The sequence below is a fragment of the Chenopodium album genome, chromosome 21 (assembly GCF_948465745.1).
Source record: "Chenopodium album chromosome 21, dcCheAlbu1.1, whole genome shotgun sequence".
Taxonomy (NCBI): Eukaryota; Viridiplantae; Streptophyta; class Magnoliopsida; order Caryophyllales; family Amaranthaceae; genus Chenopodium; species Chenopodium album.
Genome location: NC_137854.1, coordinates 21,888,752 through 21,908,403, shown reverse-complemented (window position 1 = coordinate 21,908,403; position 19,652 = coordinate 21,888,752). Strand labels below are relative to the sequence as shown.

Here is a 19,652-nt window from a genome sequence, read left to right as displayed (position 1 = left end):
ATATGATCTGATTATTTCTAGAATAAGTTAATATCATCATTTTTTTCTAGAATAAGATATGATATAATATGCCTCTCCTTATTACGGAGGATGGGCGTAAGGATCGAACCCTAGTCATTCCTAATCCTCAAGTTAATATCAACATAGCCATAATTTTCGGCGGGTTTGGGCACATAATTTTCAGCCCGAAGCTTAATCTGGCTCGACTCTACCCGAGAAGTAGGCTGATTTTTTTTTTAATTCGGCCAGACCCAAACCCGCCCAATGATGACCTCTAGTCCTCTACCATAACCTAAGAAGACATAATTTTTTTTTTTTTTTTTTTTTTTTTTGAAAACACAATTTTATCCCTTTCTTTACTAACCATCTCCATTTTTTACTCTTAGGGCCCACCAATAGAATTTTAGTTTAGTGTTATAAACTGAAGTTGAGTTTCTCAAAAAAAAACACTGAAGTTGATCAAAACAAAAACACAAGTCCTAAGTTTTAAACTTAAATAAACTCCAAAAAAAACAAAAAACAAAACTCTAATCTCCACATGCAAGTGTAGTGTAGTTGAACTCAAAGTCGAAATCCCATCATTCATTTCATAGCCTCTGATTTCCTCAGCGCGGGATTCACATACAAGAGAGAGAAAATTCCTACAAGAGAGAGGAAATCTTAGAGTGAGACTCATACTCTATAACTTGAACAAACAAAAATATTTGCGCTACATTTCCTGCAATTTATCCATCCAAACCCTAGAATTTCCATTCTTAGGGTTCCTCTTTTTCTTTCAATTTCTGATCCTTTACTCAAGTTTTTCACAAGGATTTCGGATTTTTTGCTGGTTCGATTTCTTCCAATCGAATTAGGTCAATTCTGGCGGAATTCACATCTAGGGTTTGATTTATTGTTTGAACTGCTGACCTGCAATTTAGCTCTGAATTTTGAGTTTTTCAGGTAATTTTTGGTTAATTTTGTATAGAATTGTTACTTCTAGCTTCAATTTTATCAAATTTTTTTACTGTAGCGCCTGAATTTTGTATATTTTTTGGGTGTAATTTTCTGGGTGAAGGATGCCTGAAAAACTCTGTAGAATGTCGGATAAAGAAAAGAGTAGAATTGCTGAAAAAAGTAAGTTATGTTTTTTCTTGCTGTAATTGTTTCATTACTTTGTTATGTCAAATTTATTCCCAATTTGATGTTTTTTGTTTGATTTTGTTTCAGTGTCTGAATTCATATTGTTAATGGGGTACAATGCTGATTTTCAAGTTGTTATTGCGAAGGAACTTGGTCGGCATATATGGATGAGTTCAGAAAATCTAGGTAGAAAACAATGTAGAGAGCTTTTGTATCTTTTGTACATGGCTGATAGCGCGACCTTGTTATCCTATACGGTTTCATTGGGGAAGATAATTTGGTGTAATCATTTGAAGGCCAAAAGAAGGGCCCTCAAAAGGAAGCTTTTGGAGAAGATAAAACAGCGGGAACTCGGAAGAGGAAAGAGGAAGATGAAAGGAAGGGTGAGGTTAGTGGTAATGGTGAGCAGGGGAGAGAAGAAATGGAAAGCAGGCCCGGGATTGTGGGCTAGGATAGGATTTCACTTGAGGCCAAAATTTGTGTATAGGAATGCAAGGCGTAGGATTGTAAAGCGCAATGTAGCGGTTGGTAGTCGGGTATATAGGCTTGCTCTTGCTATGGGTTTTCTGTCATTCCGTAATCTTTGTGTCACATCCGAGTGGGAATTTTGGGCTGTCTGTCTTGTTCAGCAAGTCTTTGGCTTTTGGAGGAGTATTGCGATTGGAGGAGGGTTGAGTAGTTCTTATACAAGGGTTGCTCATGAGTTTGGGTTGGATGTGGTTCCATGTGATGTTTTTGAGCGCCTTCAGAGTTGTTTTCGATGTTCTTCAACTACTCGCTATCCAGGTTATTGACTCTTAACAGATTTTGTGGATATATGTACTGATATATTCAGATGCATCTATTAAAGTGCTCTTGGATTATTGTTATGGAAATTGTATAACGCCTTACACATGTTCATTTTAAAGTGGTTGTGTAGTGTTTTAACTTTCTAAGCTGCATCTTTTATTTACCAAACAATACATGCATTGACCATACCTCTAGTGTTAGGAACTCTATTGAAAATTTGCGTGGTCTATTATGTTGCCACCTGCTTTGTGGTTTACTGTCATCTATTCGGTGAATTGAGTGAGCTTGCTTATGGTACTTGTTGGACTTATCTGTGTCTACTTGTGAATTGATGGATATGACTTCAAAATTCAAATTTTCAAACTATCTTGTGGAACATCTTTGTTCCAAACCTTTTTTTTTTTGCTTGGGGCTTAGTACTAATGACTTTGTGTTTCAAATTTGATTTCTATGGTATCAACTTGTAGAATATATTTTATCTCCACACTCTTTTTGTTAAGTTCATGGAATAGTATTTTGGAAATCACTTATGTTTAATTGCCACAGCACAACAAAAGTGGTGGTAAGTTCTTAGCCTGTTCTTGCTTTAGTGATGGCAGTTGATCCTGTCTTACCACCTTGGAATTACTTCTTATTTTATGCTTTTGAAACATACCTTTTTGATTGTATGCAGTGAGTAGTGGAAATTGTTGGCATTCTGAAAGATATTTTGTGGGCGTAGGCATTGTTCTAGTCTTGAATTATCAGATCATATGATAGATATGTGTAGAATGGAACTTTTTTGAGGAATAAAAGCATCTTATGCACAACCAAGATTTCATTTAATTTTTTGGATGATGGTGGATAAATTAAAGATGCTTTAGCCAGGATAGATTGGGGAAAACTGTAATTTATTGGGATGAGACCAGTTGCTCATAGGATTTAAATTTGGAAATGATTCTAATAATCCAATCTTTGCCCTATTCTGTACTATTAATCCAGCCTTTCGATTATACCAGAATAATCCAAGCTTTGTGGGGTGTTCTATTTTATTAGGCCAAGGTGATCTGCTACCTGTTCTTCAGGTAAATTTTAATTGTTTATTTTTTATTGGGTTTTTCTACATAGTACCCCCGAGGTATTGCGTTTTCTATGTTGTGCCCTCCTAAATCTAAATTTCTACACGGTGCCCATTAATTTTATGTATTGTTTAATATATGCCCTTCATAAGCTATTTTGTTAACGATATTTAACGTATGGTAAAATAAACCACCCATCTTAGTTTAGTACTACTTAAATTTAAAGGAAATAATTAAATTTAATATAGAAAATTAAAACCCTTTTGATATCTTGAGTTAACCCTTTTTTTTTTTTGCAGATATCTTGAGTCTAATATAGCATATACTAGTAGTTGTCATTCAAGAGTAGAGCATATTGCATTTATGATTATTAAAATTTGAATCACAGTTGAATATTTACAGATTAGATTTTTGGCTTAAATTTTTGGTCTTGAATCACTGCTAACATAAGAATAATAGATATGATACATAGATCAAATATACTGACCAAAACAAATGGTGCGTTAAATATGATGAACAAGGCAAAGAAAACCAAAATGACAGAAAAAAATGAATTGGCAAAAATTTGAATTTTTCCATTCATGATGTTCACACAAATTCACTTACAAAACAACCACAGCTAAATCATCTTTAATTGTACTTACTACAATCACAAATTCACAACTAATCCATCCTTCCACAACAAAATAACCAACAAAATACTGTACAGCAAAAACTTTACAATTTCTTTACTAGATGTGACTAATTGAGCCGCCTCCTCTTTCAATACCACAATTTCTAACTTCAAACGAAATTGCGATCTCTAGAATGACGATGCGGCGTTTTGGGGTTGAATTGGAATCGTTTTTGGGGCTGAATTGGATTCGTAGCAGTCGTCATTTTTGGCAAATTTTGGTACTCCGTATCTTGCAATTACATTTGAGTCACTTTTAAGTTGGAGAAATGAGTATGCGACAAATTTTGGTGCTGAATTGAGAGGTTTACAGGGAAAGAGATTTCTGGGTATTGGGGGAAGGTTAAAGCCTTGAAGAGTTGAAGGTATGGGAAATGAATTGGTTGTGGTTTTTGGGTTGTTAAAGAAGAATAAGAAAGAATATGAAAGAAATAAGAATGGGGGAGGGTACACGTGAGTTTGGGGAAAAATAACTACTCATTTTTTTTAAGAAAAGGAAAAAATAATATAATGCTAACCATAGTTAGTAGTCAATTAAGAGAATTTAACATTAACTTAAAAGGGGGTTAAAATGGATTAAGTTAATTAAACTTATGGGCACCATGTAGAAATTTAGATTTAGGAGGGCACAACATAGAAAACGCAATACATCGGGGGTACTATGTAGAAAAACCCTTTTTTATTTTTTATTAATTAAGATTCATTTTTAGTTTTTTTTTTTTAACTTAAAAAAAAAAGAAAATTGAATTGAATATCAGCACTTCCTTTCCCCCATTGATACTGGCAGCCTCAATCCCCCCGGCAACTCGTCCCATTTCCGGCCACTCCCTCTCCCTGACCTCCCTTTTCCAGCCAACCAATCCCCTTCGGCCCTTCCCCTCTCTTTTTGGGTGTCGTGTACTCGTGTCACTGTTCTTCGTGAGCGCACCTTCCAGGTCTTCAATTGGTCGAAGATAAAAGATGCTCCTTGCCAAATTACTGCAATTAAAGGCCGAAATTGTTGCAATTGGTGGCGAATAGATGTTTGCATGTGACGAATTGGTGTAATTCATGGTGGGCGAAGCTGGCGGTGCGGCTGTTGTGTATTGCGGTGGCTGGTGCACTAGGTGCGGCTCGTTTGTTGCGGTGTTAGTCTGTTGTTTGGAGTTGTAGCACTGTAGCAGGGTCGTCTATGGGTTTGTGATGAGTTGCATTTGATGTTACAGGAGAAGTGATCTGATGTGGCTGGATGTTGTTGTTGCGGCCGTTAGTGTTTAGTGGTTGGTTCGGTGGGATTCTTTGCTGCCGGAGGTGGAGGTGTGGTGGGCGGAGGTCTGGCTGGACATGGGAGCATTCATGGAGGTGTGGAAAGGGAGGAAGGTGAAGAGGAAAGGAAAAAAAAGTTTTGTGGGTTTTTTTTTTTTTTTTTTTTTTTTTTTTTTTTTTTGACATTTGATAATGTGACGTGGCGGGTGACTTATTGTTATAGGTTAAGTGACTTGCTTGGCCTAATAGAATGAACTCCCCCCATAGCTTGGATTGTTGTGGAATAATCAAAAGGTTGGATTAATAAAAGAAGTCCGCGCGAAGGTTGGATTATTAGAATAAAATTTTCCTTTGAATTTTGGCTCGTATAGTAAAACCATACACTAACCCATTACTGTTGCTAAGAAATAGTAGTTCTTCTGAGAGTTTAACAATCTCCATTATATCTCAGGGAAGTGAAAGTAAGGCTTCAAAAAGGGATTTTCTAATGCTTTACCTAGCTCAGTGCTAAGCAGTAGTTTCCTAATTCCTATTACATTTTTTATTTCTGTGTTTTTAGATTTAATACTCCTAACTCTATCCAAATGAGTATGTAGCATTGGAATTAGTAAATCATTAACTTAACTCGTTCGCTTTTGAATTATAAATCAGTTGATTGTTTAGTTGTGAACTTATGATAAGTTGATGACATAGTCGTTGTAGTTCACACATCTCTTGTAGCCTTCATTTGATAGTTAGTTTCTCTGTCAGTAGTCTAGACTAGCAGCCCATTGAGAATTTGAGTCTTACTGTAGCTGTAAATGAACTCTGGATTTCAGCTCTGTTACTTTTGTTTCAGTGATACATAATTAGGATCAATGTATCCATTAGTTACTTGAACCACAATTAGTAACCACTTTTCTTCAAGCCCTCTCTTCCTAAGAGTGACAAAGAGGGTGGGGGGGTCATGATCCGTGAACCATTTTCTTTTTAAATGTCAATCCCCCAGTACTACTTATTGTCTTGCTGGCTTTTTTCTCCAAGACATATCCAAGTGCTAACCAAAATTATGCTGAATGCCGCAAACTCCTTTATATATATAATTTTTTTATGGTCAGAATTGTCTTCAAATCTGAATGATAAGTGTCACCTGCAGATCACTTGTCTTTTCATGCTCTGTAATATGAACCTCTGATGCCACCTAGTTTTGTCGCTGATGCTTCAACATTTTATTTAGAGCCGAGCTTGCTTGGTCCTGTTTCATGTCATTCACACTATCATTAACTCATGGCTAGTTATAATGTAAAGGGTTGTTTCATGTACTTTGCTTTATAAGTTATCATGTAGCTCAATCACCTCAATGGCCTGTTTGCCTTCATTCTGTTTTTTCTTCCGTTATTGAAGATGATCTTGCTCAAATGCAGGGTATGGAAGAGAATTTCCATAGGGCTGGGGATATGAGCATGTGAAGGTTTTCGCTGATGTGGCTGTAAAGGGGCTCCTACCGGGATGCATTAGTCATGTTTGTGTCTGATGTGACTGAATAACTGAAGAAAGAGTTTCCTGCTTTCCATATTGAGGATGCGGCATTTTAGTGGCATAACTAATGTAGGTACTGGAGAAACCCTGCGCTTTGTTGGTTAGGATTAACTGATGTAAATATGATACACAAGAATGAAGTACATGAGATTGAGATGGAAGAGCTTAGATGTGAAATTGTAAACATAATCTTACCATTCAGTCTGAATTGATACATACTGTATGAAATGCAAAGCCTGTATTAAATGTGTTCAGCTGGATGAAGATTTAGTTAATTTGGTAGGTACTGCTTTTCAATGGGCATGCGAAATGCTGTCCTGAATCTTATGTAGGTCATTTTTGGTTCCCTTTATTTTTGTGTTGGTGAGAGAGTTCCTTTCAGGTCTTATCCCAGGTTAGTCACTTGTATTTTTACTGCAATGGACGGGTCACATATTTTTCCATGCCAAATATGCATTGTCTACATAATGTGGTCTAAATGAGATGGAATTTCCTTTCTGCATATCAAAACTTGTAGATTTTTATGGTTTTGAATTGATAGCTTTAGAATAGAAAGTACTCCGTAAGATAAGTTGTAGGCACAAATACGCGAACTACTTAGATATTGATGAATTGCATCGATGGAGGCCTGGAGGGATGGAGTATTGTAATTTCTTTTCTTTTCGTACTGTAGGAGATTCACTCGAGGGAGGAGATAAAAAAAAACTTCTTGAAGGAGCCGAGTTATGTGATTATTGGGTCAGGCTGTTTGTTCATTATAACTTACACCTGTATCATTTTCGTAGTTTTTGGTTGGTTTTCCATGTCACTTGAAAATCCAACATGTTAACTTCTCTCATCCATAAACATCAAATCTTTTAGATAAGATGATAAGCCCACGTTGCACAAGAACTCACTCTTATGCCTTTTCCCCACTAATAATCTTCTTTCTTTCTCTTTCTCTTTCTCTCTCTTCTCCTTTCCTCCATACACTAGAGCTAAATCATGGCAGCTTCTACTTTGATCACCCCAACTTCCAAGCTGAAACCCCTTTCCCCAACGCCAATCAAGTCCAAGCTCATCACCGCCACCACGACCTTGGTTGCACCATCAACGTCCGCCTCTGCCTCTGCCTCTGCCTCTGCTCCCACTATCCTAAACCGGCGACAACTCACCATTACTGCACTCACTGCTGCCATTCTTTCTCCTCTAATCTCACCCTCTGCGCAAGCCGCTGCAGATGAGGAATATGTGAAGGAGACGCAAGATGTGATCAGCAAGGTTCGGACTACGCTGACTAAGGATAAAACTGACCCTGATGTGGCTGATGCTGTAGCAGACCTCAGAGCCACTTCCAACTTCTGGGTGGCTAAGTATAGGAAAGAGAAATCCCTTCTAGGCCGGCCGTCATTCCGGGATATGTATTCTGCCCTCAACGCTGTCTCCGGCCATTACATTAGTTTTGGGCCAACCTCTCCAATTCCTGCAAAGAGAAGAGCTAGAATCTTGGAGGAGATGGACAGTGCAGAGAAGGCTCTACTAAGAGGAAGATGAGCTTCTTTTTCTTATTCTTTTACCCACCCCCCTTTTGTCCTTTATTTGTATTCATAATTTTACCATAATCTATGTACCGGAAATCTATATTTGAGGTTCAAAGTGAGATGTGAATTGTTATATATGGATTCTTGCAATTGACCATATTTGTGGCACAACATTGTAAACTCTCAGCTAACTTAGCCAAGGGTAGCTCATTATTCACTTTGTAGTCTATTGATTATGTTTTTATACATAATATATCATCTATGGTCATAACTCGCCCGGCCATATACAGACGGACTTTGCAGAGGATCTCTTATGATGCATATCATCAATGTTTGTGTTCCTCATGCCTTCATTTTCACTTCCACCATGGCTCGAACGTCTATCATTTCTTTTATATTTCACAATTTTAGTAAATATGATACCCCAATTACTCTTAATATAATTGAAAATTTGCTACTCTTAAGAGTCATTACTCTATACAATAGGAAAAATACACTAATATGAGATGAGCACTAGATGGAACATCAAAAGGCTGAGTAGCATTCCTGTAACATACAGGAAGTGTCATTCTCCTAATTGATATAGGGTTTTTCTTTTTTTTTTTCTTTTATTTTTTTTTTATTTTTTTTTTTTCATTTTTTCAAATTTTTAAATTTTTTTTTTATATGGGGTTTTTTATTATTATTATTTTTTTCATTATGTCATCATCTTTTGCTAAAGTAAATAAAACGTAATGGCTTAATTCTTTGTATCCTATATATATAATACAAGAGCTAACCCTAATATGATAGGATTAAGAAACTATCAAAAGATTTACTAGCCACAAAATAAGCTAACAATATATATCCTTAAATTTTCCTAAAATATATCCTCGATACCCCTTCAAGTTGGAGCATGGGGATCATAAATGTCTACATTGGAAAGAAGATGATCAAACTGAGTCTTCCCAAGCCCCTTAGTAAGAAACATCCGTCAACTGTGCCTTAGTGGAAACATAGGATGGAGCAATTAAGCCCCCTATAATAGCATCACGAATAATATGACAATCAATCTCAATGTGCTTCCTATGTAGTTACGTTCATGAAATACTGGATTTCTGGCTATATGTAAGACAGATTGACTATCACATAACAACATGATCGCCTTAGGGTGTTGAACTCCCAAACTCAAAAGTAAGGCTTTTAACCATTTCAACTCATTTGGGATCGAAGCCCTAGAACGATACTCAGCATCAGCAGAAGACATAGATACTGTAGGTTGTTTTTCTTGGTCTTCCAAGAAAGAGGAGAATGACCAAGAAACACAAGCCAACCTGTCAACGAATGACGAGTAAGAGGACACGCCGACCAATCTGAATCACACCAACCCTGCAAAGTCAAGTCACTATCTACACTCAACAAAATACCCTATCCATTACTACCCTTTAAATAACGAACCATCCTCAGAGCTGCTTCCTAGTGCTCAATTCGAGGTTCTTGCATGCACTCTGAAAGAACATGAACAAAGTATGCCAAGTCCGGTCTTGTAATTGAAAGTTAAATTAATCCTCCTACCAATCTGCGATATGTCTCAGGAATCGCAAGCAACTCACCATTGGCGGGACTAAGCTTGTGATTTTGCTCAATCAGAAAACCACTCAGCTTTCCCCCCCCAACAACCCTGTTTTTGAAATAATATCCGAAGTGTATTTTTCGTTGACACAAAAATAAACTAGATGCACTACAAGCAACTTCTATGCCCAAAAAATATTTCAAAGGACCAAGGTCCTTCATTTTGAAACAATCACAAATATAAGCCTTGAAAACAGTCATTGCAGCGGAATCATTCCTAGAAATAATAAGATCATCAACATAGACTAAGACATTAATCCAAACATTGCCATGAAAGTGAATAATCAGATTATGATTGTAGGAAACCATACCCTTTCAGAGCTGTAGTAAGTTTTGCAAACCAACACCTCGGAGCTTGCTTCAACCCATACAAAGAATTTCTCAAGAGACATACCAAACTCGGATCCGAGCTCTCAAACCAGGAGGTAATTTTATGTACACTTCCTCATCTAGATCACCATGTGAAAAAGGCATTGTGAACATCCATCTGATGAAGCTCCTAATTCTTAGAAGCTGCAATACCAAGAGCAGCACGAATTATAGTCATTTTTGCAACCGGAGCAAAAAGTCTCACCATAATCAATACCTTCTTGATGATGATTACCAAAGACAACTAAGCGAGACTTGAGATGTTCAAAATCACCATTTGACAAAAACTTTGTCTTGTACACCCATTGTTTGCCTAGATCCTTCTTCCCGGGAGGAAGATGATCTAATGTTAAAGTCCCATTGTCTTTTAATGCCCATATTTCCTCTTTCATAGAATGACGCCAACCTTCGATTTCATGGCATCTTTATAGGACTTTGGATCCTTTTCATGAACAACAGTTGCAAGGAATTTTCGATAATTTACAAAAAATATGTCACAATTTATATAGTGTGCCAAAGGATAAGGCGTACTTGAAGGAGTGTTGGATGACGGAGAGGACGGTGACGGATTATTAGCAAAAACAGAATGAGTCACATAATCACGGAGCTTGATCGGACCGACGAAAATTTCTGACGATGACCCTTACCCAATACTTTCGGTCAAGGCTGTTTGGAGGGATGTTGGATCTTCTCGGCATCTACTGTGATGCTGCTGTGTTCGCTAAACCCAGCTGTCACTGGAAATCCAGTGGGCCAGGTAGTGTTTCGGCTGCTTGGCTGCTAAACAGTCATGTGCCTGCAGGATTTCCTACGGTAGGGGCATTAGCTAAGCGAGCTTCCTTCCTAGTCGCGGGACTTGCTGCGGCCGCAGGATCAGGGGCGGCTCCCTCTGTCCGCGGGGCAGCCTGCATTTTTCGACTACCACCCGAGCATCATCAATAAGCACCTCACCATCATTCAAATTCACCTCACCATCATCAAAGACCTCAGACCCCAAAAAATCCTCATGAATATCTCCATTATCATAAGATGGTGACACTATATTCACATCATCAAGTGTAGCAAAAGGAAACACTCCCTCAACAAATTTCACATCACGAGAGACAAACCAAACTTTCGACTCAAGGTCATACACTTTCCATCCTTTATTCCCAAAAGGAATTCCCAAAAAAACACATTTCCTACTCCGACTTGCAAATTTTCACCATATGTTTTCTAATTATGGACAAAACACAAACATTCAAAAGTGCGGATTACATCAAAAGAAGGAGTTTAATTGAAAAGAATTTTGAAGGGAGTTTATTTTGGAGTAAGGGTGTGGGTGCACGGTTAATAAGGTGAGCAGCAGCAAGAACACACTAGTGTTGTAGGTGGAGCAATCCCGCTCTTAAACCTATGTGCACCTGGAATTCCTGATTCCTTCAATACCACTTTTGGATTTGCTCCCATGCTTGCTTGTTCTTCTTTTTATGGTTCTTCTTCAGTTGGAGGGCTAGAGCTCAACAAACGACTAGCAACTCTTATATTTGTAACTGTCCTCTCAATTTCGGATCAAATGGCACTAGAGAACGACCACGTGCTCTATGCATACAATATCAACAGAAACTATTAATAGCACAACTACAAATGTAGCCAAAAAGGAAAAAATATTTTTGTGTTAAGTTTTTCAAATAAGATGAAATAAACTAAATAACTATAGAAAACAACTACACCATTCCCCGGCAACGGTGCCATTTTAACATGGGGAAAAACTAGGTTGTTGTCTTGACTAATCTTCCCTGGTCAAACAATACTTGTAATCAATCAACTAACCAAAATACTAGTATAATGGTAAGCTAAAAGGTCAAACCACTAGGAATGGAGGGTTAGATGCTATATTCTTTCGCTAAGCTATTTCAAAGAGAATGTAGGGGAGTGTAATCAAGCTAGTTAATCAAATTATTGAGTAAATGAGATAGAATCAATATTCAAATGACTAGGGATTTAGGATCCACTCACAATCATGATAATTATGCCAATTAAGAGGAAATCAATCAATCCAAATGTTGTAAAGGAGGATAGTAATTGCAATCAAGATAACTTAAAAGGTTATCTCCTAGAAGTCAAATTAGGTTTCCTCTATGGATGACTAGCAAGAAGAATCACAAATCAAATTCAATTAACAAATGCAACCCCAAAATCAATGGTTCATGTCATTAGAAATCACAATGCAATCAAGCTTGAAAATCAAGGTTGATCACTCCTTATCAATTCAATCACATGCACAATTCTATCAACCAATTAATAAATCACAACATTCAATCAATTAAAATCCATCTATTAGCAATAATCCATCATTCATGCATGCTTCACTATCACCTTGGCAAGGAATCTACTCACTAAGCATGCTAAAAATGAAGAACAAAACTAGACTAATCATCATCATATTCATAGTTGCAAATCAAATCAAAGATCTAATCAATCAAGCCAAACAAATTCAAATTATCAAAACCAAATATGAAATTTCATCAACAACAAGAATTTAAGGCTGATTAAAAGCAAAAAGTAAAGAAATCTTACAAACTTGAAGATCAAAAGGGGAATCAAACTTGAAATGGATTGAATTGAAGATCAAATGATTGAATTTACAACTTCTCTCTAACTTCTCTCTCTAAAAACTAAGCAAGAAATGAAGATTAAATGTTGGTTTTCCAAAAGAATTACAAGAGTATATATAAGAAAGAAGTGGAATCCAGCAACCGCGCCCTATCCTTTAATCGACGCGGGCGCGGAAAAAATGGGTACGGAGGATATAACAACTTCCTTGGGCTGTCTAAGAAAGAGTCGCGCCCGCGGAGAGGGCTCGACAAATGCCCTGCTCCCAAGCTGCTTCAGGGGTGCGCGACCTCTCCAATTATACGCGCCCTTCCCAACATTGCCGCGCGCGCGGCTAGCCCGCAGGGGGGGTTGCTGCCTCATTTTGGCCAAAAGTGCACTAATCTTGATGCGCCTGTGGCCTTTGGAACCCGTGCCCCGCGGCTGGCTGGAAATGCTATGCACCCTCTCTATGCCCTCTCCACCTTTATTAATATATGTAGAAAATAGTACGACGGTCATCGGAAAAGTATTGCGAGGAATATTCTGTCTATATTTATTATCATTGTTTTGGGTGTTTTAAGTTCCTCGGGAGAGTTAGAGCTCGAAGATTGGTCCGGTGCGGCCTGTACCTGCAAAACAACGGAAACTCCTGTTGGTTGGAGTTCCGCCTCCGACGGTCAAGTTAGAACGTGTAGGAGAGTAAAAGGTGCGGAAATAAAGGTGAGATCTTTACAGATCCCGAGATCAGGTGCTTTCTCTGATGATTGAGAGAATGCAGGTGATGTAATAAATAATTGAATCAACTTGTCCCCAAAATGGGGAATCTCTCCCTATTTATAAGTGTAGGGAATATTTCAAGCATTATGATCCCAAACTTGAACCCCACTGTGATCATACACTTAAGTATGGTGGTGTTCCAAAGGGAAAGAAAAGAGAGCAAAAGAGTCGCGCCAACAAGTTTTAGGAACTTGTAAACCCAAAAGACGATCCAAAAGGACCATCAACTCCATAAGGTCTTGAACCAAACAGGGTTCGGGGATGAGGGTACGAATCCAATCTACAAAAGAAAGGATCCGCCCTATAAAATAGGCCTCTACTTTGTTCTGCTCGTATTCATGTGCGCTTTCTGACTAACATGCAAACATTATATTAAACCTAACCTGTTTATCTATGTTGGTTGAATATTAATGCACAAATAAGACTATCATTGGCGATCACTTGAATTAAAATCATATTAGCCTAAACCAAATTATTAATTATCTTATTAAGCGTGATTTCAATTACAAATTCCCTTTAACAATCATAAAAGGTGTGATCAAGCAATAACAATAATATATATCAAGCAACATAATAATAAAGCAATAATCATAATAATCAAGAGCATGTTAATAATAAAGCTTAATAATAGCAAGATCCTAGGCATGATACTAACAAGATTAATAACAAATCCTAGCATGTCACTAAGCAATAAAGATCAAAGCTTTAAACCTAACATAGTACTAACATGCTATCATGATATAAGAAATAATAAAGAGCATCCTAAACATGACACTAGAAAGCATTAAAAACATCCTAACATGATACTAGGAATATTAAACATCCTAACATGATACTAGGAATTAAACAATAATAAACATGCTTTCTACATTGAAAGAGAGTAATAAGATTATATACTTTGAAGCCTCGTACCTCTTTCTAATAACAAAATACACAAGTTAGTAATTTCAATGAAAAATAATAAAGAATAATTAAAGAATCAAATTAAAGAATTGAAAGAAAGAGTTACACTAGTAGAAAAATTGAAAAATGCACCGCTAATTGGCCACCGGTTTTTGAAAACCGGTGGCTTAATTAATGGGCGGGATGAGCCAAACTAGTATTGCCACCGGTTCAAACCAAACCCGTGGCAATAATTATAAGGCCACCGGTTTTGAACCGGTGGCAATATCCAATTAAATTAAAAAAAAAAGCGCACCATATAATACCCCAAACCCTACTCCCAAAACACTCATCAGCCTCCCTCACTCTCTCTCTCCTCTCATCTCCTCCTCTCTTTCCTCTTTCCTCTTTCCTGCTCATCTTCCTCATTCGATCTTATCTCATCTCCTCTTCTTCTCTTTCCTGCTCTCTCGTCTCAACCACCACCGCCGTCGTCCCTCTCCTTCTCTTTCCTGCTCTCTCCCTCATTCGATCTCCTTCTCTTTCTTTCATTTCGATCTTCGTTCTCCTTCGATCTGTTCGTCTCCTTCTCGTCTCCTTCTCGGTCATTTCAACCACCACCGCAACAACAACAACGAAGACATGCACGAGGTTAGGTTTAATTTTGTGTTTAATTAATCGATTTTAATAGATTTTTGGATTTTGTTGGGTTTAATTAATTGTTAATTAGTCGATTTTGGATTTTTTGAGTGTTTTCATCGATTTTAATTGATTTTAATCGATTCTAAGTCGATCTCCTTCTAGATTCTATTCGATTTTATTGTGGTTTTTTTTTTAGTACGATTTAATTCTCATTGTTTTGAGTACGATCTAATTCTCATTGTGTTTTTTTGAGTATGATTTAATTCTCATTGTGTTTTTAATTCTCGTTTTGAAATTCAAGTCGATTTTTTTTTGAGTTCGATTTAATGCTCGGGTTTTTACTAATTTCTGGGAATTTTGTTTTTTTTTTTCTAGGTTTGTTTTTTATTTTTTTTTCTGGGTTTTTACTAATTTCTGGGAATTCTCATTATTTTTTTTTTTCTGGGTTATTTTTTTGGGTTATTTCTGGGAATTTTGTCTTTTTTTTCTGGGTTATTTTTCTGAGTTTTTTTGTTTGATTTCTGGGTTTTGTCTATATTTTGTGTGTTTTTCTAGGTTTATTAACCGATTTAAATTTATGGGTGCCATGCATACTGTTCTGGTTTTTTTTTCGCAGCTTTTATTTTATTTAATCGATTTTTTTTTTTTGTTTGATGCAGGTATATTGATTTAGATGTAGATGTGAAATCGAAGAATAAAGATGCAGGATTATTGATTTAGGTGTTATATGGGTTGTTTTTTAATTTAAATGTTGTAATTTTTTTTTTGGGTTTTTAATGTAATTTTTTTTTTTATTTTAATGTTGGAATTTTAGTTTTGTGTAATTTGATTAATTTAGTTCTTGGAATTGTTGTATAAGTAATTTAGTTGTAGTTATTAATTTAGTTTTTTCACTCTTAAAAAGTGTAAAATTACTAGATACTGATGAAAATACGTGTGTTTTTATGTATTTTACATATATATAGTTTTTGCTACAATTTAAGTGAAATAAATGCAAAAAAAAAAAAAAAAAAAAAAAAATTGTTTTTTATGGGCATTATTGCCACAACCGGTGGCAATACTTGTTAATATCATAAAAAAAAAAATCGCGGGAATCATTATTGCCACCGGTTAACCGGTGGCAATATTTGCTTTTGCCACCGGTTTTGAACCGGTGGCTTTTTAAAAAGATTATTATTGCCACCCCCCAAATGGCCACCGGTTCAAAACCGGTGGCATAGGGGGGTTTTGAACCGGTGGCCAATTCATATTTTCGCCTAGTGTTAAGAAGTTTAGACTGGATTTGGGACCAAACCCTCAGAAAATATTAAACCTTGCACGTCTAGGGCGAAGGCAACTTCGAACTTGGCTAGGTGTTTCTAAGTCTTGTGAATGCAGTATTGTGTTTGTAAAAGGTTGGTTTAGAAAAAGAGAGAGAGGAAATAAGAATTAAGTAATTCTTAATGAGAGAATAGAAAGAATTGATTGGGAGAATTGATGAGAGTTGATGAAAGTTGATGAGAGTTGATAAAATTGATGAATAAAAACAGAGGTTTGGGACCCTATTTATAAGAAAATAGTCCGGATAATCATAGAATTTGATAAGGAATAAAACTCCACTCTGTCGCCAGAAAACTAGACCTGTCGCCAGAAATTTATCTTGTCGCGAGGCGACAGGCTTGTCGTTTCACGACAAGATAGTTTTTTGCGGATTTTGTTTTTATCATATCTTTTGATCTAGAAGTCCAAATAAGTCATATAATATGTCGTTGGAAAGCTCTTGAAGTCTAATTTCTAATGCAATTAAAATAGGATTAAAATCGTTTGTAGATGAAAAGATATGGCCGAAATAGTGAAAGGGTGTCAGTTTTGGATAGAGTTTCGTATATCTTTAATATCTTTTTCGTTATAGCTCGGATTTAATATTATAATATATCATTGGAAAGATAATTTCAAGATCTATCCAACCATATAAAATTTGGATAAAAAATATGAGGCACGAAAATAATATGTGATTATCTTTGAACATGTTTAAATCCGAATAGAATTAGGAAAGTTTTAAAAAAGGAAAGTTTATATTTAAATCAAATTCTATGATCTTATCTTTTCAAAAAAGGATAATTAAGATATTTTAGAAACTTATAGAAGATTCTAATCAATCCTAATTAGTTTAGGAATAGGATTAAACCTTTGGACCCTCCACATGATCATTGGGTCGTAGGTAAAATCCGGTTTGGGCCCAGTTTAGTATTTTGGCCATAACTTCCTCATTATTCATCGGAATTGGGCTTATAATATATCGTTGGAAAGGTCTTTTAAAGCCCCATCCAACTACACCATTATTGGACCCTTATCATGGACCAAACTAAACTGGATTTGACGTTTTTATAAAATAAAGCAGGTTTTCGAAAACAGAAAGAAGGATTTTAATAAAAACTAACCGCAACACTTGACTTTGCAAACTTTCACCTCATTCGATTATGGTTCGACGCGAAAGGTATTCATCACTGGGTTTGGTTTTGGGGAGACACAAATGGGTGTCTACAATAGGGTCATGGGAAAATGTGCCCTTATTCTAGGTCATGTGACCTAGATTTGGTGGGCTATGACAAGTCATGGGGAATTGGGCCTGAAAGCCGTCATTCCTTGGTGTGACAGTGGTGTCCACGTGTCACTTCTCAATTGGCCTTTGCATAGACCGATTTGGCGAGGACAAGTGTCCTAATACTGGGCAGGCACGTGTCGTGCTCTCAGGCCGCCATGTGGCAGGGTAATTTTACCCAAAACAATTATTATTATTATTATTATTATTAATAATAATTATCATTATCATGATCATTGTTAAAAAAAAATATCAAAAAGCCTGCAAAGTCAATCAATTTACAAGAAATTAGTGGGGAGCCGAGATACAATCTGGGTCTCACCCCTCTAGCTATAGCGAACCCGATCCTGCTGAAGATGTGAGATGCCGCACGAGCACCAATATCCTGAGTCTTAGCGAACGCCTGAACCCGCTTCAGCAACGCAATAGCATCCTTCTCTAATTCCCCTAACGAAGAAAAGGAGAAAGGAAGAAAATCGTAGCCAATAGCCCTACAACGCGCCCCATACTTGTCCCGCTTCCGCTGAGCCGCCGTAGACACAACACGGCCAGGAACGAAGTCAGGCAACCCCGATTGTGTCAAAGGTGAAGATCCCGTGAAGTCAACACCTACATCAAGGCCTATATCCTAGGAATAAAGCAACATATCTGCTTGTCGAAGAGCCCCGTCGTTCCCACCAGTCAACCCAACGTTAACCTCCTTTCGAGCAGAAATCCCAGACCGAAAACAAATATCAACAAGGGTGTCACGAACAACGTTGTGCCGATGTTTAATACCCACCATCCCAGCACAAGACACTGCATGATCCCCATAAATATCCCCATCAAAAACCCTTGAGCAAGCAGAACACGGTGTTGAAATGGGAACAAAGGAACACCCAACCTGTAGCAAAGAACACTACGGTAAGTCTTACCATTCATAGTCTGACCGAAGAAGATCAGATACCACCGAAGAAGGACCTTGCGGTTTTGTAAAACCATAAAGAACAAAACTCACAACACCATCCCCAGAATCAGGAGGGGCCACAAAACCACATTATTATTATTATTATTATTATTATTATTACTATTATTATTATTATTATTATTATTATTATTATTATTATTATTGTTAATGTTCTGTTTCTTCTTGTCAAAATACATACTTCTGTGTTAGTTTTTTTTTTTTTTTTTTTTTTTTTTTTTTTTTTTTTTTTTGAATTGTCTATGTATTTAATTTCTTTTCAAAATATCTATAGTAATTTCTAATACCACATTACCACTCAATAGTAATTAGGGTATTTAAATACATTATTATTTTGATATAATTAGTTTTAAAAACAAAAAATTTCCCTACATTATTTTGGTTATTGGTGAATGTGGAGAATTTTGGATTTTTTAAACTAATTATATCTGTATAATAATGCATTAAAATAACGTATTTACTATTGTGTGATAGTAGAAATTACCAAAGCTATTTTGAAAAAAAAAATTAAAAACATATTAAAAAAAAATTTAAAAAAAACCCCAAAATACCAAACAAAAATTTAGAAGAAAGTTGTTAACATAATGTATTTTGAAAAGAAAATAGAAAATTAATTAAAATAAAATAAAATAATTATAAAATAGACGAAATATTCCTCGAAATACTTTTTCAGTGAACGTCATACTATTTTGCACATATAGTACAAAAGGTGGTACTGCTAATAGGAAATAGTTGAGTTCGTATTATTTTGCACACACCGCTGATAGTTGTTATTATTTTAAGCCAATTTTCCTATTCTTATTTATTTTTTTTACCTTAAATTATAGCAATATTTTTGTAAGACAATTATTTTTATATTATATTATACTTCATATTTTATATTATGAATTTATGAGTGACTATCTGGCTTCAAAATATAATTACTCTCGGTTATAGGGTACCCCGTAAGGCATAGTTTGCTTAAGTTTTTACTCTTCATCAAAATTAATACTACGTAAGATCTAAATATCATTGCAAATGACAATTAATGGTTATGTTTCTATAATTTATCTTATATGAGGGACATATATAAAATATATATTTATTTCGATGAATTTTTTTTATGTCGTGCATCGCACGGGGCTTATCCAGTGACTATATTAAAATAACAACCGCTGATGTCATTACTGCCTACATGTCACCTGTTTATATAACTAGGTTAGCTCCCGTGCCACGCACGGTAATTTCCAATAACTATTTTTAAAATTAACACTATATATAATTTAAAAAAAATTTACTTTTGTATGTTATATTCAATGGAACAACAAAATTTGGCAAGAAAAAA

The 19,652-nt window shown here is 36.2% G+C and overlaps 1 protein-coding gene, 1 long non-coding RNA gene and 1 pseudogene across 2 annotated transcripts; all 3 read left to right on the top strand.

Moving 5' to 3' along the window:
* Window positions 1-572: 572 nt before the first annotated feature.
* Window positions 573-6,793, top strand: LOC145602427 (uncharacterized). The gene is made up of 4 exons (XM_081658617.1): window positions 573-942; window positions 1,058-1,116; window positions 1,210-1,908; window positions 6,291-6,793. Exons 2-4 carry the CDS (start codon window positions 1,059-1,061, stop codon window positions 6,311-6,313), a joined length of 780 nt encoding a protein of 259 aa, XP_081514743.1. The 5' UTR covers window positions 573-942; window position 1,058; the 3' UTR covers window positions 6,314-6,793.
* A 511-nt stretch (window positions 6,794-7,304) lies between these two features.
* On the top strand, window positions 7,305-8,096 carry LOC145601699 (photosystem II repair protein PSB27-H1, chloroplastic pseudogene; annotated as a pseudogene).
* Window positions 8,097-14,489: 6,393 nt separating this feature from the next.
* On the top strand, window positions 14,490-15,737 carry LOC145602840 (uncharacterized). Its single transcript, XR_014104629.1, has 2 exons — window positions 14,490-14,792; window positions 15,443-15,737. It is a non-coding gene; the product is annotated as an uncharacterized LOC145602840 (long non-coding RNA).
* Window positions 15,738-19,652: the final 3,915 nt, after the last annotated feature.

Excerpts from the sequence above, each read along its gene's own strand:
- LOC145602427 (XM_081658617.1), top strand. The coding sequence starts at position 1,059 with ATGCCTGAAAAACTCTGTAGAATGTCGGATAAAGAAAAGAGTAGAATT. Across the intron at positions 1,117-1,209 it reads GAGTAGAATTGCTGAAAAAA|TGTCTGAATTCATATTGTTA; the intron begins GTAAGTTATGTT and ends ATTTTGTTTCAG. Across the intron at positions 1,909-6,290 it reads TTCAACTACTCGCTATCCAG|GGTATGGAAGAGAATTTCCA; the intron begins GTTATTGACTCT and ends GCTCAAATGCAG.